This window comes from Engystomops pustulosus, chromosome 6 (assembly GCF_040894005.1).
Source record: "Engystomops pustulosus chromosome 6, aEngPut4.maternal, whole genome shotgun sequence".
Classification (NCBI taxonomy): Eukaryota; Metazoa; Chordata; class Amphibia; order Anura; family Leptodactylidae; genus Engystomops; species Engystomops pustulosus.
In genome coordinates this window covers 87,849,246-87,875,424 of record NC_092416.1, presented here as the reverse complement: position 1 = coordinate 87,875,424, position 26,179 = coordinate 87,849,246, and the positions used below count along the sequence as shown (strand labels likewise).

General features: G+C 40.4%; 1 protein-coding gene across 2 annotated transcripts in view; it reads right to left on the bottom strand.

Moving 5' to 3' along the window:
• Nucleotides 1–653: 653 nt before the first annotated feature.
• Nucleotides 654–26,179, bottom strand: part of LOC140063954 (kinesin-like protein KIF18B) — a 37,440-nt gene continuing 11,914 nt past the window's right edge. For both annotated transcript variants that reach the window (XM_072110275.1, XM_072110276.1), the window contains exons 5-16: nt 25,230–25,340; nt 24,412–24,609; nt 21,649–21,825; nt 20,715–20,789; nt 20,523–20,632; nt 16,519–16,645; nt 8,010–8,095; nt 7,259–7,479; nt 5,059–5,656; nt 3,934–4,044; nt 2,919–3,022; nt 654–953 (exon numbers count right to left, since the gene is read on the bottom strand). In XM_072110275.1, the coding sequence (XP_071966376.1) occupies nt 823–953; nt 2,919–3,022; nt 3,934–4,044; nt 5,059–5,656; nt 7,259–7,479; nt 8,010–8,095; nt 16,519–16,645; nt 20,523–20,632; nt 20,715–20,789; nt 21,649–21,825; nt 24,412–24,609; nt 25,230–25,340 (2,049 nt within the window). In that variant the 3' untranslated portion in view covers nt 654–822. The remainder of the gene's footprint in view (nt 954–2,918; nt 3,023–3,933; nt 4,045–5,058; nt 5,657–7,258; nt 7,480–8,009; nt 8,096–16,518; nt 16,646–20,522; nt 20,633–20,714; nt 20,790–21,648; nt 21,826–24,411; nt 24,610–25,229; nt 25,341–26,179) is intronic.

Below are 26,179 nucleotides of genomic sequence, written 5' to 3'. Positions count from 1 at the left end.
CTAAATGAGCTCAACTTTTATACGGTAATAAGTCAGCGTAGTAGACGAATGGATGTGCTACTAAGTGGAATCATACATTTTGTATTGCATTTTGCACATTAATGTTAGAATTTTTATATTTCTTTTTTGATTTCCTCATCTAAAAAATACTTAAAAATTCTATTATATTATTTAACCAGAAGTAGATACATCGGTTTTCCTTTACAATTTCACTGGAATCCTATGAGAAAAAGGTTTTGTACCACTCTACTATACTTTGCAAGCAGTGAAATTGTGAAATTTTAAATGCAGTCATTATATAGAAGTGTTCATAGTTTCCAGACAGAAAACCCCATGTGATCACGAGTTGCTAACGCAGGCAACGGCTTGGTACACAACCAGCAGAATCTAGTACAATAACTTCAGTTTAGATCTCCATACTAGCAAAACAAAACCTGAAGTTATGGTACAGTTGATGCCGATTTCCAAATAATATGTATTTCCGTCCACAGAAACCAATCACAGCTCTTGAAAGATACAACCTATACTGTGATGTGCTGTGGGAAATGAGGAAACATGTCAGTTTAGACTCTTTCCCCCATGTAAATGGATTGTCATTTTGATTGCATCTATTTCTTCCATGAATAGAATAAAAGCCTAAGACATCAAACCAGTATATGCAACAACATTTTATGTCAGTTAAATAAAATGTTAAAAACAACCCCACAATCCAGTTAAAGTAGAGGTAATCCTCCTGTAAACCCTATGTAAAATGAAAATGGATATAAAGAGGCAGAGAATATGAGGTAAGAAGTCTAGGAGCAGGTCAAAAGAGAGAAGCCTTCAAGTCCTGGTTGCTGCAAGTTGCGTTAATCGAGTCATTGGAGCCCCTCCTAATGACCGGCCAAAGGCCACAGTTCCTTTTCCCACGGTCTTCTTGGTACTCTGCCCCCGAGGGCTACTGGATATTTTTTCTGCAGGGAGAATTCAGATTTAAAATTAACTTGTACAGATCTCCATGAAAAGAAACCTACTATGTGGAAATGGTTGTTCTGACCCACACATACCTGCACATCGGTGTAGCTGAGATGATGCAGGAACATACCTCGTTAAGCACATAATTCATCCATTTCATTATAAGCTCGATTTTTATATTATGCCAATTATGCACTCGGCCCTTCACACAGGCCGATCCGCACTTGGGCATTTGCATAATAGGGCAGGCACGTAGTGTGCCGCCCCCCACATCCCACCCTTCCTCGCTTTCAAGAGCCTGTGACGTCACAGCGTCCTTGGCAGCACAAGGGCACCCGCATCGGTGGCTTGCATAGTGCCCCCGACGGCTCACAGGGCGGCTGCACGTTCTATCCCCGAAGTCTTGCTATAGTATGGGCAGTGTGGGTCAGAAAGACCATTTCCAAAGTGTAGGTTTCCTTTAAGGAATTTTATAGCAAGTGCAACCATACTAGGAGTGGTGCAGAAGAAGGCACAAATACAACACATTATGAGCCACCATCTTCACGTGGATTTCTAGAAATAACTATGGATAGCTAATCCTCAGGACAGGCCAACACCAATCAGCTGTTCTCTCTCTGACACAGCATACATAAGACCTGCTGAAGGGTGAAGACGAGGAGATTCATTAGAAGTGTTTGAGGCAAAACTGTTCTAGCTGCCCACAGAAACTAATCAGTGCTCCGCTTTAACCCTTTGCCACTGAAGCCAGTTTTCACCTTCCTGAAACGGCCAATTTTTTCAAATCTGACATGTGGAAGTGGTTATAACTATGGAACACTAACATATCCAGGTGATTTTGAGACTGTTTTCTTGGGACACATTGTACGTCATGTTAGTTGAACAATTTGGGTGATGTTTGGCATAATTTTATGGAAAAAAAAACAATATTTGGCAAAAATATGTTCTAAATGATAAGTGACGAAAAAGTAGACATTTTCATTGTCACTTTGAAAGGCCTAAATTATAGTTAAACTCCATAAATTACACCATTTTAGAGACTACACCCCTCAACGTATGTAAAACAACCTTTATGAACTTTGTTAACCAATTATTTGTTTTACAGGGGTTATACTTTTTTTTTTTTTTGGCGAAATGAATACATTTTTCAAAAAATGTACACATTCTGGGTGGATAAAATACGAAAACGCTCCATAAAGTTTGATACCAAATGTCTTCAGAGTCAAACGATACCCCATATGTAGTGGTAAACTGCTGTATGGGCACACGCCAGGGCATTGAAAGGAAGGCGTGCCATTCAGGGCAGATTTGCATTGTCACTTTGTAAGGGCTATACAAAAAAATATATATATATATAAATTTGGACATATAAGGGCTTAATTTATGCAAGATGTACTTTACAAATACTTCATTTTTGTGGGTCATTAGCTTATTGATGAGGTTTTATAAAAACTCTTGAATGGTTAAAAGAAAATCATCAATTCTGTTTTCTTTGGGGGGCCGTTCACGTACCATAAAAATAATATGTTATCTTTAAAATTACGGTGATACGTCATTTATATAGTGATCTATAGAATAGATTTTCACATTTTTTTCTTCAGTAAAATTGTAAATATACAATAGACATCTTCTTTATTCCAGTGCCAAGGCTCTTGCTTCCTGCGCACACCCGCAGCTTCTGGTATTGGCTCTGGTCTGGAGCTGGTGCCAGAAGCTCAAATTAATGCCCGTGAAGTACTACTATTAGGTCAAATGTCGGGAACTGGTTAATTTTATAAACCGTTGTGGAAAAATTAATGCTGGGCTCTCATTGGTTGCCATGGGCATCTAGAACAGTTCTGCTCAGACTCTTCTGATAAATCCCCCTCTCTATATAGTTGAATAGTGAACAGAAACAAAGTGAGATGAATAGCTAGGTACACTACACTTGGTCATCTTCAAATACACAAAACAAACCAACTTACCTACTATAGTTGGTGGCCGTAGTACTGGCTTTGATGTGCTTAACTGTAACCTGGCAATCCGACTTTGGTGGTTTGTCCCACTGCCCGGGCGTGAGGAAGATGCACTGGGGGATAACAGGCACAACAGTTAGGGCAAGTTAGACATGAATATCTGGATAACAAAACTTTTTGGTGTGATATTATAATGATTATAATACTGGTTGTATTAGACACACATGTTGTATATTATGTACAATGAAGCTTGAAGCAATTAAAATATTAAAAATGATCCCACAATCCAGTTTAAATAGAAGCAACGCTCCTGGAAACCAGTGTTTGGTAGTCAGTCTTGTAAAATAAAGCAAAAACCGCATGAGAAAATAAAAGGTCACCTCTAACTTTCCGAGTAAGATCAACTTCACATACAAAACTTCCATAGAGAATCAAAAGAAGAAAACAAAAACCATCCTGGTCAGGAGCAAAGCATCAATCACATGGGGAATCCAAGGAAAGTGGTCACCTTTATACTGGGTGAATAAAAAACCATGGAACCAGGACCACCAGGCTGCGTGGACCCGTTAATAAAGACTTTGAACAGATGAGTGTTGCAGTCTATTTCCTTTCTATAATCACATGAGGAATGTCCTTCAGTAATTAATACTCAGGGATAGGTCCGTTTTAATGTGAACATCCAGGATATATCTATCAACCACTTTCAGACACCCATAGAAAGATAGTGCATTTCCTATCTTTTGATGGAATCCGGTGCCGTGCGCGGTGTATTCCTATGGAGAGGGTCGGAGGTAAGCTGCGCTCATCCCCTGCTCCGCTCCCCAGCGCCGATGTATGCCTGCCACACTACGGTTCGGCGGGCATACATAATCTGAATGTAGCCTTAGAGAGAGATGAAATCCCTGACACTCCGGTGCCAGCAGATACATCAAGATGTTCATGCATTTTGCGGAAAACCCCAATTGTGATTATTTCGGGCCTTCTACGTCCCAATAAGTCTCCCCCTTTGAGTTTAAGTACTCACCTCATAGACCGCCTTCTTCTTTGGGAGTATGGCTTTAAACTTGAAGCACATGAAGCAGAGCTAGCGCCTTTTACCGAAAGTTCATTTGTGGTAAACACAGGAATGTCAGAGCTGCGAATGCAAGAAATTTGTATTTTAATATCTATTCTTACAATAGTTCATTTATACTTTCATGTACATAAAGGTGTAATGGCCATTTTGTGTGGAGAGCTGCAGTTTTTAATCAATACCAGTTTAGGAAATGTGTCACCTTTTGAGTGTTTTTGCGGTTTTGCCATTTTGAAATCATATATATGTCTCTTTTTGCTACCTTGCAAGGCATCTCCCTTAAAATTAATCATGACTTTCATGAAGCCTAATGACATGTGGGATTAAAGTCAAACCATATCTATTCCAGAAGGAAAAGATTCCAAACTGTAGGCAGCACTGTTTCGACCTGGTTTGGTCTTCACAGTAGTGGTTTGGCTAAGTGAGAGGCTATTGACTAGAGTTCTCCGTACGGAGACTTTGCCAATTAAGGGCACCTTGTAGGCATGTGGAGACTTCTAGCCATGGGGCTCCACTAGGGGACCCTGGAAAACACGGAAATATGTTTCCTCCTCAGATTATTAGCAAAGTAAAATCTTAGATTGGCAAAGTGTTTGAACCCCATTAAAAATGTATTTCTCCATTTAATGGATTTTATTAATCAACTTCTCTACGTGTTATAAAGCTTTGGGAACCTTTTATTCCTTGTGTCACAAGCTAGTGAGCTTTCTAAAATCTAATATCCTTTGGACTGAGCAGAAGTGGAAGACAGGAATCTTTAAACCACGAGATGCACTTCCCCATGCCTTGAGGACAATAATGCCAACAGTGTTGACTGATAATGGCAATGCAACAATTTAGACACCAGTGTCAGTGCTTTGGTGAGAAGTTGGAGCTTCAGCACTGTATCAGAATGATCTCCATTAGGAAATAAAAATCTTTTGATAGTCTGTCATGTGAACCTAACCAGAAAACAAGTTTTTTCGTTAAATGCAAAATGATCAAGTTTTTCCAACAAATAATGGACTTTTTCCTTTTATATATTGAACCTATGCAACAAACAAAGTCACACTATCCAACACCACATATACAAGTTACCTTTTCACAAATGTGCAGTCAATCTGTGGCAAGCCAACATTTTCCCAGCCAGGGAATTCAACGGGTCCAAAGGTTTCAGTCTTGTCCATCCCTGACATCGTCCAGTTTTCTTCAGACAAGTCAAAAGTGGTGTTCATGTCCCTGATTTTCAGAGTGGATGTTGGCATGGTCACAATGTTCTGGAGGGCAGATGTCCCCAGCGGTACCCGGCCTTTGGTGACTGTCCGAGAGAGCACACCTGGCACAGTTTGTGAAGGTTGCTTTGGTGTACATAGAGAATGTTTAGAGTGACTAGCACAAGAAAGGTCAGTGGTTTTACTAGGAAACAGATTTCCACTTGATCTGAGATTTGGCCGGCTGGGGATGGAGGATTTTCTGGGTCTTTTGATCTGAACTTCCGGAGTGGTGGGAAGGACTTGGATGGACTTGGATGGGGTGTGTGTGTCTTGTCTTCTTCTCTTCACTGGGACCACTGGGCTACAGAGTGTAGGGCTAACATCTGGAAGAAGCTCCTGCCGGCTGCGTTTGACTAGCTGCCTCTTCTTGTTCGCATGTGCTTGGACACATGGCTCCTCCTCTTTGACATCCAATATAATATCTAATATACAAAAATCAAAATAAGTAAATAAAATATCCAGTTTTTTCCAGGAACAGAAATACATGGCCAAATTTTTTTTTACATGCACAATGCCAACAGAGAAACATACACTGAAAGCGGAGATATTAATTACCATCATAAGTTTAGCAAAAATCATATTGGTCTTTAAAAATATATACAGTAAATATTTTTTGTAGTCCATGAAAATATTCTGGGAAATTAATCTTACTTTAGTGTCCCTTTGTCTCAGCTTCTGGCATATAAACCTGATGTAATAAACGCACTTGAATAATTATTTCACAATATCCTAGAGCATCTAGTCCTCAATCTACGCGTACCAGAGACTTTGGTTATGTTTCTTAGGGGAGGCAGATGGGATGTTTTACAGCTCTCTAGCCATCATTGTAAATGGAGCATCAAAAATGTAAAGTTAAACTGGAAATAAAAGTTTGACGCTGGAACAGTTCTACAACATGTCCTGGGAATAAATGCAGTTAATATCCTTGAAAATGCAGATCCTGCGTTTAGTGAGAATTCGCTTTCATTCCAGTCAATATGGCAACCATTTGCCAAGAAATAAATATTCTATTCACAAGTTTGTTTTTAAAAAATAAAAATAGTCCTTATGAATGCGGCTTTAGAGGGGCAAGTTGAGCCATATTGGATTTCAGATGCAGATATGGACTGTTTTACTACCCCAGTAACCATCCCCACTGCGTTCTAATGATCCAAACTAGTAACAACATAAGGATTTATTATTAGAATTTATGAATCATGGTTATCCGAATAAGGCCTCCATCATGACTTAAAGAGGACACCTGGGAAAAAAACACCCCCAACAAATTAGCTCCCCCTCATCCTGTTCCCCAGCCCCTATTTATTGAATTTTTATTAGTGTTTTTATACTTCGTTTAAAACGATCCGACCGCTTATCAAATAACAAGTACAAGTCTCCTAACAGTCGGCCGTATTCATGAGGGGGCCGGCCAACACACCCCCTCCACACCCCTGTCAGTCAGGGGCCTGTAAGACTCGCCGGCAGTGGCGCATGTATTGCGCAATCGCTGCCGGCTCTATGCGATGCAGCGCTGTGCTGACAGCGGCCGCAGAGGGGCTTATTCACAGCTGGTTGAATGTTCGGCTGGCGCTGTGAATAAGCCCCTCTGCGGCCACTGTCAGCACAGCGCTGCATCGCATAGAGCCGGCAGCGATTGTGCAATACATCTTACAGGCCCCTGACTGACAGGGCCGTGGAGGGGGTGTGTCGGCTGGCCCCCTCATGAATACGGCCGACTATTAGGAGACTTGTACAAGCGGTCGGATCGTTTTAAACCAAGTATAAAAACACTAATTTTAATAAAAATTCAATAAATATAAAAGGGGCTGGGGATAGGATGAGGGGGAGCTAATTTGTTGGGGGCGTTTTTTCCGGGTGACAGGTCCTCTTTAATACGAGTCCTAGCTGCTGAACAACATTATAATCCACATCTCTGCTTATATTTTTATTAGAAAAGGAAACCTCATTCAAATAAAATAGATTATCAAATAAAGTCCATTTTAAAGTCCAACCCCAGATACAATATTTTTATTTACCACACTTACCCTCCATTGATGGCAGCTGACTTTCCTCTTCATTGATGCTTTTATTGTTGTCTTCTTCAACAGATTTTTTAGGTACATCGGTTTGTATTTTTTCAGCGACTCCAAGATCCCCTGACAGTCCCAGTGCTTCAAGCTCGGCATCCATTTCTGGGGTCTGCAGGTTGGCTTGTTTCAGAATAGCATACTGTTTGCGTACAACATTCAGGAGGGCAACGATCAGCCTGGAAACACAAAAGGCATGAATCATCAATTGCCGATTGTCACCAAAATCAGATTTTCAAAAGCAGGTACTGCCAATCTCAGGTGTTTGACATGGTCAACTGCAATACCACACACACACTGTTGCCAAGTAGGCAGCATGAAGTTGGATGGACTGATATATGGGAATAGACAGAATTCCAAGGTCAACACGGATTCTATCCATACAAGATTATCTCATGGATGTATACAGTGACAGAAAACAAAAACAAAAAAAAAGACTAAATATAAAGCAACATTGAAGAAATACAGGAAGTACGGTAGCTTATATTTTACGGTAATAAGTAGTGCACCACTGTCTGGATGACTCATTATCACATAGAATGCAGTGAGCTGCAAAGATGCTGGACCATATAGCAGGATCTGACAAGCCAAATAAAGCAAGCCAGGGCCTGCTGGTTTCCAGAGTATTTCCACAAAAGTAGCCAACATTATCTAGCTGGAGCATGGATAAGTACAAGGTTAGAACAAAGAGCAAGACAGAGATACTTACTTGTCAGTGCCATGATTGTGGGGTGCCAACAGGAAACTTGTATTGGTCTCTCCAGATCCACTATCAAAGCTCTCAGACCCAGAATCCTTGAAGAATAAAATATTACATTATTTTCCTGGTCGTTATATAGGGTACCATTTTCTTTATCGAGACCATCTTTACTCAAAAGAACCCTGTACTCCAAGGTTATAAAAAGTCAGAGCTCACAAACTGGACCTTCACATCTGTACCAGCATCAAAGTATCTGGCAAACTACCAGAACTCTAATATAGTAGTCTATGAAAGTCTCATATACACATTGTCGAAACAGTCCTCAGTGGAGATTAAGCTCTGCCTCCCTGACACAGTAAAATCGCTGCATGAAACGCAATGGAAACCAGCCAATTTCGTCTACATTGGCGTGTGGAATTAGCTGCAAAATTCTTGCTGGGGCAAATTCTGCAGCCATTCAACAACGTATGCAGTTAGCCTTAAACAAAAAATGTAAGACTAACACCAACTACCCTGATTAAGTTAATAATAATTTATATAGCGCCTAAAGATTACACAGCGCTGCACAGAGCTTGCCAAATCTGTTCCTCTCCCAAAAGGGACTCACAATCTAATCAACCAGTATGTTTAGGGGCGTGGGAGGAAATCGAGGGAAGCATGGGGAGAACATACAAACTCTTTGCAGATTCCTAGTGGCTCAGTGGTTAGCACTGAGTGCTGTGCTGCCCAGAAGTTTCACATTCCCTGTCAGCTACAGGTCACATGACCCCCCAAGGATAAGGGGGCTGTGAGCCCAGTACTGTATGTGTGCCCCCTCTCACACTCAGAGTTGGAGGGGCATAGGGATGAGTTTGGCGTGCCCCTCCAACCACTGATATGGGAGTGGTCATCACAGAGGGGGCGTGCACCACCTGCTAGAATCCAACACAACACGGAAAGTCACAGGTACAGCTGACGAGTCATGTTAACATGGTGGCAAACAGGAAACTAATAGTGTAAGTATATCATGGGATACGCTACTAGGTTCTCAACTTTAAAAAAGGGTAAGCAAAAGTGGTTATGCATTTAACAGAAAATATAATTAGTTCATTTTGTTGAGATTAATGTATATTAAAAAATATTTTTGTAAACATTTATCTATACTATACGCTGCAATTTTCACTCTGACTATTAAAAGGGAACCTCTCACCAGGGACCTCATCTTGCAGAAGACAATTACAGCTGGGATAGCAAAGAGGTCTTTCTGCATTTTCTGTGCATTACAATATAACTGAGTGTTTTAACTTTGCATCCTGACATAATCCTGTGCCTAGTCCCAGGTTTGTTGTGGCTGCGTGGGGCAGCATGGTGGCTTAGTGGTTAGCATTACAGCCTTGCAGCGCTGAGGATCTGGGTTGAAGTCCCAGGTCAACATCTGCAAAGAGTTTGTATGTTTTCTACGTGTTTGATTGGGTTTCCTCCGGGTCCTTCGGTTCCATCCCACACTCCAAAACATACTGGTAGGATGATTGTGAGCCTCATGGAAACAGGGACCGATATGGCAAACTCCGTAGCGCTGCATAATCTGTGTGCGCTTTATAAAGAAAGAATTATTATTATAAAAAAAAAAAAAAAAACACTGTGCTGCTCAACTCTCCCCCACCTTTCTGCTCCTGTACAATTTCTCCCACCCGCAATGTACTTTAAAGTGTAACCTTCATTTCAAAAAACTTTTGATATGTTGTAGGGCAGGTAATTTTAAGCAATTTTTGCAATTGGATTAGTTACCCAAATCTTGCTCCTTCCTCTTGTATTCTGCAGACTTCCCCTAGATGTCAGTGACTTCTCAGATAGCTGTTACTATGGACGTTCCGTCTTCATAAAGAAGCAGAGACTACAGGAGGGAGAGACACCCCCCCCTCCCTGCTCACAGCTGATTACCTCATGTCTCCAGCACTCATGTGCAGGGAGAAGCCCTAACTAATGTAGTGACCAAACACCTAAACTCTTATCTCTCCCTCAGTTTTCCGTACACTTGTGTATAAACAAATAATCCACACAGACAGAAACTGCAGCCCACCCTCCCCCATCACCTCAGACAAGGTCGTGGCAGGAGACACTCTCCAAGTCTTCGTGCTGTGCCCTCATGAGCACAGAGACCCGACCGGCAGATTCAATAACATGCAAATCCTAAGCCTTCAGAACATCCTCCAATTAAACATTTTATGGCTCATTAATTGCTTTTGCTCATTTATAAAAAGAGGAATTTAAATTTATTTTCAATGTTTTTTGCTCATTTATAAAAAGGGGAATTTATTTTCAAAATAAAATTTATGAACTTTTAAAAAAAAAAAAAAAAAAACTGTCCCTATGGATGAGATCAATGATTATTTTGAGACACAGACTGCTTCTCCTGTCGGAGCTTTCCCTTTAGGAGGGAGGGATAGATAGATAAATAAATGGATACGAGATGGATAGATACATATGGTGTCATTGGTCAGCACCACGCGGTTGTGATGAGGTGACTGGAGGTAGGTCCCGCCTCCACCTTGCTGATAGGTTTTTGAGAGCTGGAAACCCTGGTTGCTATGGGCCAAAAAAGGTACTAAATGAGGACCGAGAGGCAAAATACTTTGAGGAATGATTCCCAGGGACCCCTGGAGCAGAATTATGTATTTTAGGGGTTTTTTTTGCTCAGAATGACGGTTACACTTTAAAGCATGATGACCTGATATCTACCAACAGGATGAAGGCTTGTACACCAACCACACAGTATGTGCCCCCTCTGGCAGGATCTGCTCTTCTTTTGGCTTATTATGCCCTGGTTTTTACTATAAAAGGCTTTTAAAATTATGCAAACGAGTCAGAGGGGCTCCAGGCTCCATAGATGTTAATGGTGCCTGAATCCCTAAAGGCTTGTTTGCATAATTTTTAAAGTCTTTTCTTCTTAATAATAAGGGCATAAGAAGCTTAAAAGAAAAGCATATCCTGCCATAGGGAGCACACACCAGTATGTCAGTGTGCTTGGTTTACAATCCTTCATCCTGGTGGTAGCTGTCCTTTAAGCTCTGTCCTTGAAGGAGCAGGAGGGAGGAGTTGTACAGAAGCGCAAAGGTGTGAAAACAGAGAAGTGAGTGTAACAGACAAGTTACACTTTTTTTTAATGCAGCCAAACCAAAACAAACCTGGGACTCGGAACAGAATTCTGGGAGGGAGGAAGGGAAGTTAAAACAAATGCAAATGTTAATGCAAATGCACAGAAAAGGCAGAAAGGCATCTTTGCAATGCAGCCTCTAAAATAAGGCTTAAAGGCAACTTGACAATTTTGTTGAAATTCTCTTTGAAGCAGTCACCTCATTTAGATCACTTGGCACCTCTAGTGAAAGCCTCATCACTGCAACCACTACTGACATTTGATTAGATCATGGCTGCCACATCCTTCCTCCATAAGGCATACCTAGAAACTATCCATACTCTTCAATGATTCAACTCCAATCTATGGTGGTCTTTAACCAGAGATTGTCAAGCAGATTACTACATTTTGTAACAGAGTAGCAGAGAATCACAGGGAAGATGGCAGCACCATAGGGCTCATTTATACGGCCATTCATGGGGAGGTACAGGTGGCAGCAAATTTGTGGCCGCATATACGTCCTCATAGACGGCAATGGCAGCACGGTGCCATACATGTGTGGCACCGATCCGCGCCGTACACCGCAAAAAGATAGAGGGTCACCTCCTCCTCCTCTCCAGCACACTGCGGTATGCCCACACGCCGGGCATACCGCGTGTGAATGTACTCATAAGAAGTAAAAACAGATTAGAAAAAGTGATTCTAGGTTTAAAGAAAAATACATTATCTCAGCTGCAGAAATGAACATTCCTATGATACATGTCTACAGAACACTAGAGTAATGGGAAACATACTGGTAATGCTGGTCACTGGTACACACCATCACACAGCGTATACACAATTATTAGTCCCAGCTGCATCAAAGCACAAAGAGCCGACCGGCACATTCAATAACATGCAAATCCTAAGCCTTCAGAACATCCTCCAATTAAACATTTTATGGCTCATTAATTGCTTTTGCTCATTTATAAAAAGAGGAATTTAAATTTATTTTCAAAATAAAATTTATGAACTTTTTTTTTTTTTTTAAATGCCCTATGGATGAGATCAATGATTATTTTGAGACACAGGCTGCTTCTCCTTTATTTGTGCTAGCATCATAGAGCTGGTGATTTCTTGTGGAGAGCTGAAAAGCAGACTTTGATATAAAAAGTCAGTTTACGGATTGCAGTATGACTGCCATGATCCCACAGGGGTTGAGTTTTCATTTGCTCCTGTTATTAATTTATTTCCATAGCACCAATATATTCTGTAGAACTGTAAAAAGGGGTTGTCAATATCAGTCCTTGCAACTGGAGCCAATAATCTGAAAAGAGGTCTACTGGCAAAATCAAGCATTGAAACCAGGGGCACCCACTCATTGGTCCGGGCACAGTGACTCTGGTAATCTTCTTAGATTGTTATCACGGCCTCCTCCTTTCTAAAATCAACCTTTAAAATGGTGCCAATGAGCCAGAGGGGCTCTGTAGAGTGTTACTAGCGCTTCACATGATGTTACACTGTACATTTCTCCGTCCAAATGTATAAGATTACAGCAGGCATAGGGTAGGGAAATCCTGAGGGAGCAGTGTTGACATGGAGACATGCTCCTGAATAGTGTAACCGCGCATTCGGGTTCATTAGCATAATTTTAAAAGTTACCTTTAGACGGAAGGAGGCCATGGATAACAAATATAAGAAGATTACCACAGTCACAGTGCCTGGAGCTATGAGTAAGCGTCCCTGGTTGATCCATGCTTGATTTCTATAGTAGATTTCCTCTAAGCAATTGCAGGAAGTTGCAAGGGACATATATTTGCAGTTGCAGGAACATAAATTTTCATTGCTATTGTCACCTGCAGAGCTATATAAACCATAATCTAATATATAAAGAATTGGTGGAAGGGGGAAATAATGCATGCTTAGATGTGTCAGTCCATGAAAGTTGGGCGACTTCCTCTAAAATAGCTGCCGTTACCTCACACTGCTGAAATGGTTACTAGGCATTATTGACAGAACTCACACACACGGACTAACTAGGGACTGATCTGCAGATTGCATCAATTGTACATGCTTTACTAAAAAGTGGAAAATGCATTCACAGACTAAACATAGCCATGAGAGTTACTTTGTTCAACCCAACAAAAAAAGACCCCCATGGTAGGAAGAATGCCTTAGGAAGCTAACTTCCTTAGCAGCCAAAAGGTAACCCACAGATGCTAAAGACATTAGATAAACATTAAGATGCCAGAAGTCTGTCCCCCACCTAACCCAAACTAATAAATCTACATCTGCAGCCAATAACCCCATACAGTTACTATTCATATGCACAATAGATAAATGATCGTCTGATGGTGCAGGAACTGCAGGCACTCATACACTGGAATGGGGACAAACTGCAGCTACCCGTGCAACAGTAAAGCGGGATGCCACTGAGGAGGGCAAGAGAGTAAAGGGAATATGGTGATAAAAAACTACCATTCATCCTCAAAATCAGAGGTCTGAATCTTTCCCAATATGGGATTAAATCGTTCAACCAATATATTTCATTGTTTACTTACAAATATTGCTTGGATTGCAGCAATCCAGAGGGCATCTTGATATGTTGGATTATAATGTTTTCACAAAATATAACTAATTTCTAAGCAGCTTCTCATCTCTTTTCTTCTTATTGAGATTAACATGCAAGCAGTCTCCCTTGCTATGGTGAGAAGAGTGTCCGCTTGGGAAGTCTTTACTGAGGTAAGCAAACTTCACACGCTGACGACACATGGGAGGCAAACTGCGAATCATACGTGTTGATGTAGCCTCACACTCTAGTCTCTACACTGTAGTAGTTTGTAGTCGCTATTGCGTATTTCGCACAGAAGGTAACGCATCAGCTGCCCTGAAATGATTTTTTTTTAGTAAAGAAGTGTGTATCACATGGAGAAGAAAAAAGAAAAGCCCCAGAATTATTAAAAGGGTTTGCCCATGAAAGAAAATTCTCAAATCTCAATCACAAATCTCCTTGCTCTACAAGTACATGAGATTGCAGTCTGAGAGGGAGATCGCTATCTGCTATTTGCATCACTCCTCAGTCAATAGGAGATCGTGATCCTCTCTCCTCCTTTTCCATCTTGCATTCAGCGATCTACACTGCCCCCAATGCGTAATTTTTGAAATTGAGGAAGAGGACGGTGCGTCCTCGAAATGTGTAGTCCACAATACATAAAAAATTTAAATTAATTTGCAACATACATATCACTTATTGTCTATGGGGCAGTGCATCTGTTAAACCAGTTCTTTCTACACTTATCTACTTCCCTGTTACACACAATGACACACTCAGCTCTCCTACATCTCTGCTATTCCAAAACATGCTAGATCTGCTGTGCCTCTCTCCCCCTCCCAGATAAACAACTTATCTGTCTGTAGCTTTACACTCCTCACACTGCTCCCGAAAAGACTTTAGTATTGAAGTATCATGGACAGGGGTAGGGGTCAGAAGCAGTGAGCAGAGAGACAATTCTCAGCTCCACAATGGCAGGCAATATGGCTTCCCCAACCCTAAGGGTGCGTTCACATGGTGTGTTTTGAAACTCATTACAATATCTGAGGAGAGGCGATTTGCCCAATTACATTATTGTTAACAATTGCATTTACAAAACAATGCATTAACACGTTGCGTTAACAATAATGAAATTGGGCAAATTACCTCTCCTCCGCTATTGTAATACGTTTCAAACTCAATGAAAACTCAACCAAAAAGCACAGTGTGAAAGCGCCCCAAGTCAAAAATTACAGGGTTGTGTCTAGGAGCAACTGAAATTGTATACCCCAGGACTGATAGAGACAGGTTGGACTTGTGTGAAATGCTCTATTTTTGTTCATAGTGAATTAGAGAATGTGTTATCTTTATAGCCAGAATACATTTTAGAAACTTGTCTTCGTGCGAATACCCCTTTAAGATATGTTGTACCATTCTTTTATCAATGGAATTTACAGTCTGGAAATGTCATTATTGAGGGGAATTGTCACACTGTGTAGGGTCAGAACCCTTTGATAATTCATATATTTTTAGAAGAAAAAAAACAATGGAATGGAACAATGGAAAGTTTTAAATTACATTTCAGGACAGATGAGGTTTCCCTATGCACATATGTATAGAATGTACAGTAATGTGACCTCTAGGTTGCAGACAGGGCATTCTTACAACTCAGGAGCCTTAGTTTTGGCAATCTAAAAATCCCAGTTGGAAAAAATATCAATTTGGGTGGAGTGGAGCAAAGCCTAATAGATGGTGCAAAAGAATGGGGTGGTGGTGGGGAGAGATCCTTATTAAAAGGATCTTATTAAAAAGACTAAAGTCTTCCATCATCTTTTACATAGGATACATGTCTAGGCAATGTGATTCAGTCAGCTGGAACCCCAGTAGGGGTAGGGGGCTAGCAGCCATGGTGATCATGTGTAACCATCAATCCGTTCACTTGTGTAGGAAAACAATATCATACAAGTGAATAGGGTGGTGGACATGCATGCATCCTTTTTGTTGGACAAACCTTTTAGAGAAAAAAAAATAAAAAATCTTGTCAAAAACGCAGAGCAGTTTGTAGATTTACTTTGGGCAATGATTTTTGTTACTTTCCTTTCCTTCAGTGATAGTGCCAAGAATAAGCAGTGAGTTATAGCACAATTCTGTAAACTGTCTTATTGAAATATTTAAGCCCCACAAGCGGCCAGAAGAATCTGTAGAGGTTTGGCTGATCCAAGACAAACTGCATTTCTTTCAGCAGTAGATATTCCAAGTGTCATTTACTACACAGGCAGTCTATGGTGATTTAGAAGGCCAATCTTATGAAAAACATTACCTTCTGTCTGAAGTGGTTATTGTGCATTAGACAGGCAATACTTGGACTGGCACACAGAATGGGACTGTATTGTCCTATAAATCAGGAAAGGTTTCCAGTGCTCTGCAGCCCCACAACTCCCACACTCTACATAAATGCATCTACACATTCAGGAGAAATTCCTACATGTCTGGAATGGCTTACACTATTACTTGTTTGTGGACACTAAAGCTGACATTTACAAATAACATACTACTAGGGGGAAGCTAAGCAGTCAGGCCCTTCCACGGGTCATTGGTATTGTACCTGTACTTCCTGTCTTATCCCAAGCCATAAATAACAGATGAAACAAAGCTGGGGATATTGCTAAACCAGACATGGAGGAAATGGGTGGCAAGGTGCAAGAATTAGATCAGAATGTTCCCATTACTTGATGGGTGGGTGCAATATGGACTATCAGCTGCTGAGAAAAGAAAATCTTTGATCAAAATGTTGTTGGACCACGGATCAGATATTGGGGATCTATTCTTAGAAGAGGCCACCAATATATTTAGCCCTGAAAATCCCTTTAATGTAAATTTTCATAAATCCAGTTTACCTGGTTCGCTTTATTCTTTCTGAAATGTTGCTTGTAAAGTAAATGCTCTGAAGATAAGTCGCTCAACGATCGCAGATGTTTTTTAAACCCTTGTTCTGGACTTGACGTATCGAAAGGCTCTTCCAAACTGGCAAAAAATAAAAGAGATGTTAATGAAGAGTCACAAATAATACCCACTAAGTCTTCTCAAGTGATCGAACCCAAGCTCATCTAGAGGCATACTACAGTATATGTACATGATTTCATAGACATTCTTTACAGGGGGGATCCAAATAATGTACAGATCCTGTCTCATTGCCATTTACCAAGAGGGCATTGTATATTAGGAGACCAAATGTTAATTTCATATTTAGGTTCAAAAGAGACAAACTATGGGGTAGATTTACAAAAGTAAAATGCAATTTATTATCTCCTCATTCTGTGCTGATTATGAAAGACTGTTTCCACACGAAACTTGACAGACACTACTGAGGCTGCTGCTACCTATGGAAAGGGAGAACAAGTGATGCTGTTCTCTAGCTAGCAGAAAAACCTTGTGTCTGCAGCAAAAATCTGCAAATAGGTGTGGATGAGGGCCTTCCCCTGTTCCATATAAGACCTGCCATCCCTGTCTGCGTTCCTTCACATCTCTCTATATCGATCTCTGCATTTAATGCAAAAACAAAAAAAAACATTAAGAACTCAAACAAATTTTTAGTTGCAAAAAAAGGACAAATTTTTATCCGTGGCTTTATAGGGAGTAACATTTGGCAAAGGCCAGGTTAAGCCAAAACACCAATGCTGCCTGTAAAATTGGTAAGAGAGTAGCGCTGCAGAATAGTGTCTAGACACTATACTGGAATGGTTGTTCTCTTACCAAAGTTTTATAATCCTCTATAATACACTACAGGCAGCATTGGTGTTTGCCAAAGCCTCGTTGGGCCAAAACGTTACACCATGTAAAGCCACGAATCAACATCCTCCCACACTCCAAAACATACTGTTAGGATGTTTAGATTGTGAGCCCCCTGGGGACAGGGACCAATTTGACATGCTTTGTGCAGCGCAGCGTAATCTGTGTGCGCTATATAAATAAAATAATTATTATTATTATTATTGTCACTTTGTTGCAACCAAAAAAAGACATTTGAGTGCTTTGATAATTATTTGTGCATAAATAGGGGTGGAACACAATTTAAAGCAGCGAATATTTATATCTGCTGCATAACCGAACCTGCTCTCTCTCCACACATCAGGCACCAATCACATCTTTCCTCTGCAGCCCCCTGCCCAGGCACTTTACCTTCAGAGCAGGGAAGCTGGAAATCCTTAGTGGTCACACAGTAAAGACTATACAGATAAAGTAACCATTTCAATGCCAGTTTCCAATACTTATTCCATTCTATTCCATGTAATGAAAACTGCCAGGCTAGTCATTATATACATCCTATTCGGGGGCACCGAATCAATTTGTTAAAATTGGTACACTTTAACTAAAAGGTGGTTGTGTCCTAAAATGGAATGAATTGTATGCTCTAGATTTATCATTCAGCATCAGACACTTTAGCGTTGGGCGGGAGGCCTAGTGATCCCTTGTTGAGCCTTTGCCACATTAAGCTGTGATGGCAGCACGAGGAAAACCTACAAACAAATTAGACAATTGCTTTCATTGTTACGACTGTACAGAGATATATTGTAATTTCTTCCACAGATGTTTGTAGCCAGAGAGATTCAGTACATGAGGAACGTACTTGGAGGAAACAGATGTGCACCTGATAAAAGTGTCAGTATTCCTGCTCCACAAAGTGAAACCATCTGGGCCCATTTTAATCATTTACCAGTCATTTCACGCCGATACCAAAATCTACAGCTGCAGTACACAACGCAACTACTTGTATAAAAGCAAAAAAAAAAATAAAAAAGTCATAAATAAAATTATTTAAAGATTTTATGTCTTGAGACATATGGAGCACTTGGCCCATCACAGCACAAGTAGAAAACAACAAACATGGCTGGTGCGGGGGAAGTAAACCAATATGCCGATCTTGCTACATTATTAGGTAGTTTAACAACATCCAAGTAATAGCATAAACAACTAAACGTGCAGCCTCGGACATGAAAGCAACTTCAAAAAAAATAACCCTCGGCCAGAAACATTTTAAGACGAGCATGAAAGTCAGAAAGCCATATTACTCAGCTGGGAATCTACTTTCCATGAAATAACAGGAATTAAAAAAAGCCAATCTTAAAGGAATTTTTAAAAGAACAAAGAAAATTGCTAAGCGCCCCCTGCCTACCCAGAAATTTATATTTTATACATTTTTCTTTCTTTTTTTCATGTTTTAGTTGTTCCAGATTGTATGTTAATGACGAGAAATAAAAGGGAGAGAACATAACTTACAGGAGAAATGTTTCCTAAGCCGCGCAACAGATTCAGATGTAACACATTTCACTAAATGGTCCCAGATCCCATGAGTTAGATGTTACTGTCATTAAGTGAACTGGATAGGAGCTCGGTGTTGAGCACAAACACGTGAGTGGTGGACAAGATAAATGAGAACCTAACTACTGTGGACAGCAGGAAACATAGGGCCCAGCTGACAGATGGGTCATGCATCAGCAAGTGAGGATGTAGATAATTGCTCTGGAAAAACTACTTAAAGGGAACCTGCCACCATGAAAAAGTTTTTCAACTGCTGCTTTTACTCAACCAAACTAATTACCTTCCAGCTTCTTTATTAAACAAAACCCCCTCCAAGTTAAATCCAAATGAAGAGCAGAGTATCTATTTGCCCCAAATAAGTCACTTTTAGAGGCTGGACAGCAGCTCTTGCAGAGCAGAAAGAGGGACAAAAGAACATTTCTTTGCCATAAGCTGGACCTTTTGCTCCCTCGACTTATTCTACACTCGCACGGTTTAATTTCCCCATCTCACAAGTGCTTTTGCCAGCTCCCCCTCAAATTATCTGCCCCCCCAAGCAGCCCCCCCGCCAATATTACCCACCCCCCCAAGCAGATCCCCCTCATATTACCCCTCCCCCCTAAGCAGCTGCCTCCCTCCCATAGTTACTATTCCTTCACAGCAACTCTTCTCTCTTCTGCTGCTGGGTGCAGTACTTAAGCTGGCAGGCAAGACGACAAACCGTGCCTGCCGTCTCCCTACATACAGCAGCAACAAATAAGGCAGAGCGAGAGATGACCGCTCTGTGCGGGGTCGATGGCTAGACCAATCAGGCCTCCCGTCAGGAGCATTATTATCCATAAGACAGGGACTACCATATCTGCTTGCCAGTGCGGGCACCAGAAACCCTTAAAAAAAAAAAAAAAAATATTATTTGGCAAGTACTGAATGTCTACTAATAAGAGTTCTAGATCTAGGTTGAGTCAATATTGGCTGTTGCTGAATATAGGGAGGACACCGGACTGGGGGGGTGGGAAAGGGAGATGGCTGGCTGCGACCGGCTGGTGGGGGTTTGGGGGGATATGTTATGTGGTGTATGTCTTGCCAGCTGTTTTACTGGCATATTGCTATTTGTTATTACATGCCTATAAATGTTTGTAATGTGTAAATGTACTGTTTGTGGAAAAAACATAAAATCATCAATAAAAATGTTTTGATGTAAAAAAATGACCGCTCTGTGCATTTAATTCTGTTGGGCGTCTAGAGACCCACAGGGACATCTGTACCTACTTTGCCAGACGGGACAGAGCCCAAAATGTTAGAGGCCTCAATCAGACATAAGTTAGAAGTAGGCCTGGCACGATGATAAATGGTAGAAAAGTATATGTATGCTTTACCTTATATGTTCCATTTACTTAATATAGTGATTTTCTTACAACCCACTGGTGATTATAATTGTTAGGCCATGCTTCTCACACACTCATACATAGTAGATGAATAATTGTTTATATGACTGTATTGATTTATTATATGACTGGATTGATTTAGATTCCAAAAGTAGCCAGCTATAAAACAATACACAGCTATGCAATACCGTCTGGCATGTATGTAATAACAACATTACCTGGGGGACTTCCTCTGCACAGGACTATGGCACAGAGAAGAGATTTCCGTGGCATCTTGGATAGATTCCTTCATTTCATAGGAACGCAGCTTAGCCTTTAGTTCAGCTACCTATTCAATGTAAAGACAATATTTTATAAGCACTGGCTGCCTAGCTACCTACAACACAGTGTAGTTCAGAAGGCAATCTCACCTCGGCTTTCAGTTCCTCACATACAGCGGCATATTTGCTGATATGACAGTCCAAATTGATCACATTGCTCTTCAGCTATAGACAAGAAAAAAAACAAACCACAAATAAACAGACCAATATAAATTGTTTACTAAGTAATTCCCAATAACAGGGTGGAAAAAGAAAAACTATGCCTCCAGTGTAAATAAGATATCTCCCTCCACATCAACATCTGACTTTATAGAAGACTTGAGACATGATGTGGGATAGCCAAACCAGCGAGTCTTTTCCATAAGGAATACAAAGCCACAACGCGGTTTCCATGTTGTTATTACATCTTACAGTACAGTATAAAAGGAGATGGTTTAGACAGCTAGATGCTCTGCACATGGGTCAAGAGGGGATTCATTCCCCCTATGGAGATTACCTTTGTGGAGCAGGATTGGCCCCTCCGACCTTTTGAAGGCATATAAAAAAGGCATATAAGAATTTTTAAAGGCAATCTCCATAAAGAGAATTAATTCTTTTCTGGCCTATACCTATAGCTTCTCGCCTAGCCGAAACAGTTCTCTATACTGCGCTGAAGAGATCACATCATGTATTTCACCTCTTCAGCCCAGCATGGGGAAGTGGTTTGGCTAGGTGAGAGGTTATGGGCATAGGTCAGAAAAGAAGGAAGGAATACATTCACCTACCGTAATGGAGATTGCCTGTGCCACCTTTTAAGACTTGGTTCTAATATGCAGTATATGAAAACCAGTGCTATTCATTTATACAAAGTATATTTTTGTCATGTGTTTGGCTGTTAGGTGGTAAGGAATATGCAAGTAAGTGGGAAAAGCACAGCTTTTGACTTGCATTAAAGAAAAAAAAAAAAAGTAGTGACCAGGTCAATTGAAAAAAATAAAAAAAAAAAAATAAAAAAAAAAATGGAGAAATAAATAAATTTACTTACTGATAGTTTGATTTCTTTGGCCCGATTGGCATATTTAAGGGTGTTATAGGTGTCATCATAACTTAGAAAGGAAGGGCTAATGGCTGCAATCATCACTGTCCTACAGTTTCCTCCAATTGAGTCTTTTAGAAGCCGGGTTAGTTTACTGTCCCTGTAGGGAATGTGGGCCTTTTTATTCTACATTAGGGAAAAAAAGTTAATTAGAACCAGCATACAGTTAACAAAGAATGATAGCAAGAATAAGCACATCCAATTCTGTTTGATATGATTAGAAACAAACACTTAACCATTTACCCTCAAAATCCATCATGATAATCCACGACCTCCTACCTTTTAAAATCAAATTTTACACTGTCTCATCCTCCCCTTGCTCCCTCAGTGATAATTTATCATGAGGGTATATTTCCTTGAATTGACATTTATCATCTATATAGTGGTTAAATGTTTCATTACTGGTTGGCAATGGACCAAAAGTCCAGTGAACTACCCATTCTCAGGGAATGGAGTACATGTGCCTACCTATATGCTAGTTGAAGACATATTGTTACTTTTTATCCTTCTTTAAAAGGATAGAAATAGAATAGAATATAGTGAAATTAAATGTCCAATAGCACTCTATGAAGATGGACAGAAACTGGGTCAAAATGTACATCAAGTCCACAGAGAAAAAGTCTAACATGTATCTAAGTATTTCCACTCAAGATACATCCAAAGATGAGAATCAAGGCACTAACGCCATCCAAATTTAAGACAATCGCAGCAAACCGAGTTGGAAGATACGGCAATGAATATAGTGGTTCTGTAACCAAAGGTGGTATATTTGCTTAAAACTGCATCAGGTGCTCAGAACCTTCTCCAGATATCTCTGCCAAAAACATTAACAGTGCACCTCAACAACTGCTCAAAACATGAGAAACAATAGCCAGACCTTGAAGGTATCGGCAGGAGAAGCCATCATGGCAAAACCTAGACTAGGCTATTAAGGGAGCCATTACTTATTTGCCATTGGTCCATCAACAAAAAATACAAAATAAATAACTTTATCCCAAATTAATTTAACAATTATGGCACAAGTGCTAAAAGCAATATAACCAGGCTGTTTAGAAACTTACAATATAATGTATTGTGACAAAACATAAAAGAATAGAAGTAACCTAGCAGTCATAAGTTATAATAGAAGAGATAGGTTCCCTTTAAGGCAATTTATACCTGTCACCAGGGACCTCATTTTTCACTAAAGGCAGATTGTAAAAGCCCATGACACCAGCAGCGCAAATCTGCCTTTCTGCCTTTTTTAAGCATTTGCATTACAATATAATTGTGTGTTATAACTTACCTTGCATCCTGACAAAATCCTGGGGTAGTCACAGGGGCTGGACTTTGGTTTGCATGCATTTCAAAAAACACCATGTGACTTGTCTGAGCTGCAGGCTGTCTCCATGTTTGTGCTCCTGTACAGATTGTCCCTCCCCCACTGATGTCACGTTGACCAGGCTGTAACCTCTGAGAACCAGCAGGAGGTGGAGCTAGACAGGAGCCAAAGGAGGGGGCCAAGCTCTGAGGAGTGGGTAACAGACTAGTCACATGTTGTTTATTGAAATGCATCCAAACCAAAGTCCAGCTCCTGTGACTACCACAGGATTTTGTCATGCAGCAAGAGTAAGTTATATCACACAATTATATTGTAATGCAAATGCATAGAAAAGGCAGAAAGGCAGATTTGCACTGCAGGTGTAATAAGCTTCTCCAACCTGTTTTTAGTGAAAAATGAGGTCCCTGGTGACAGGTTCCCTTTAATGCCTTGCCCAAGCAGAAGGTATGCCCAAACAGGTGGGTCTACATCATCCAAGGTCCCGTCTGACATAGCTTGACCAAGGCATAAGGGCAAGTTGTTACTCTTGAAGTCTCTTGAAGACTTGTGGTGCCTTCATTTTTCATATTTGCATTGAATATAAAGTAAAAGTTATCTGTATGTATAAAGTTTTAGTTGCTGCATTAGATTGGAGTTAATGGGAGTACAGCAGGTTTACTAATGTTATTAGTGATGATTTCCCTCTGCTCTGCCTGTTTTTCTATGGTGTATTTGGAGTGCTTCTATTGAAGATCTGTTTTATAATAACTTTTGTGCGCAGATCAATGGCTTTTAATAAACAGCGCTGTAAGGTTGTACCACATGTGGCTTCTCCTTTGTATAAAGTGCACGGATCTTGAAGCACATGGAAGCTCTATCTCATGTAGTTGTGTGTGAAGTTTCCATCTGGGTTTGCAAGAACCAAATTGCAGAACTTTCATACACATTGCTTTACCATCCTGCAATTTTTACATTCAGTTTATGGTATACAAGTACAGTTTTTTTCCCCTCTGTGACTTCCATTTAAAGTAAATAACAGTCAATAAAACAATGCGTATACAAAATGGACAAAACATTTGTCAAAGACTTGGGAGTTCTGCACTGCGGAAGGAAATAAAAAATGACAAACAACCACCATGTGTTACAAATGAGGTTATGCTGTCCCTTCAGTTGTGGAACATCCCAACATAAACACAATAAAATTGTGCCAAGTGTCCGAGTGGTGTGCGCAAGGAAAAGATTACTTTGTGTTTTCTTTGTGCCCAGGAAGTACAGATTAAATTAATACACACCAGACACAGAGCTTTTCATGATGCTCAAAAGACAACAAGATACTAATCAGGCATCAGGCTCATATGAAAACAATCAGCGCTGAGCACCAAAGGCATGCAAGTGCAAAGGACAGCGGGTACCTTGGCATCGGCCAGCGCATTAATCACATTTATTAGCGCCAACAAGGAACGATTGATGTTAGCACCCTCTCTGAGACGCTCGCCTTTGGCGTTTGTGGATGACGCCCGCTCTGACCCGGCTAAGTCAATAAGACTCATTTTTGCCACACGAATGTCCTGGCTGATACTAGCTGACCGATCTTGCTGCTTGACATAAATCTGCAGAGGAAAACACAGGATGAGAGGTCACTGATCAGGTAATGGTTTCCTTATACAGTAGATAATGTCAAATGATTGCATACGGAATTGTTGTGACTCCTCCCCTTTGCCAAACTCAGGGCAAAGTACAACAAGCTTGGTAGATTGCATGCTCGAACAATGTGCGTGTGTATGGGGAAAAAGATGGTATACAAGAGAGATGGCTGCTGAATCCAGTTATGGCCCCATGTAGGAACTTAAAGGTGTATTCCCACGAAGACAAGTTTCTTAAATATACTCAGAATAACAAAATAATAACAGTGAATTAGAGAATGTGTTAACAAAAATACAGCATTTCACAGATATAATTTCAACCTATCAGTCCTGGTATACAAAATTTTCGACCATGGAACTTTTGACTTTTGGGTCGGCAGACATATGGACAAAGGATTTTAGTGTACATTATGCTCTATGGGGACATGGGGGAGCCAGAAGACAGGCTGGTGATGACAGGTTCTTTTTAAGGGCAAGGCAGGCATAGCACAACTTACTACAGAAAAGAAAGCCATGGAGACAATATTTTAGTCCAGTATCCAATGCTGTAGTGTAGGCAGAGAAAAATAAAATACACAGAACCTTACCTGGAAAACTGCATGTGATCGGGATGATGTTGCATTAGCGTCTGTTGGATGCTGGGTCCTGTTTAGGTTACCATTAGCCAACATTTGCAGTAGCTGATTGGCTGATTTGGGCTAAGGATGTAAAAGAAGCTTATTATTATAAGATACTTTGATTCTTGGAAATACATGGTGTATGTTACATCTCAACCTTTATATTCTAAATCTGAGAGGTGTCAAAAGTGACCACCATCTCTGCTCACTTATAAGAGAGGTCAAAGCCTAATATACTAGAATTTAAAGATTTATGGACATATGAAGTATCTGTGGGAGGTATTAGTATCTAGAACATAGTGACCATGGGTAAAAGTTTTCATGAACTCCCAGTGTAGATGTAAATCTGTCGAGAACCAATGCTTTTAGGCAAATCAGAGAAGTGTAACTCATTGATCTGATGCTGCATAGAAATGGCCGTAAAGTGTTTACGTTTTTGCAATGGTTTACAAAGAAAACACAAAATCACATTTGTTTGTTACAGAAATGGTCCAAATAGTTTCCATGGAAAAATCCTAATGTATGTACAAGGCAGACAAGTAATTTTATAGTGTTCCATTATGTCCATAAACAAAGGTGCCTAGCCACACCATATGGCACCATGTCATATAACGTTTTCCATACTGTGCAGCGATAACCTCTGACCTGTCTCTGAGAAACCCATCAAGGTAACAGATACATTGGAGTGGATTGTTTCATCCTGTCTAATATACAGACAGTGTAAACTTCACCATCTACTAATAGATTATTGAGGCAGTCAGCAGAAACTTGTGTAGGAACAGACATTCACAAAAAAATGGCCTTACAAGGAGACATTGTGCTGTGTGATGGATTCCTCAGACAAGAGAATCAAAAGGTGCACCAAATATATAAAAATGTATTTAGCTGGATGATAAAGTTTGTACTACTTCTGTCCAAGT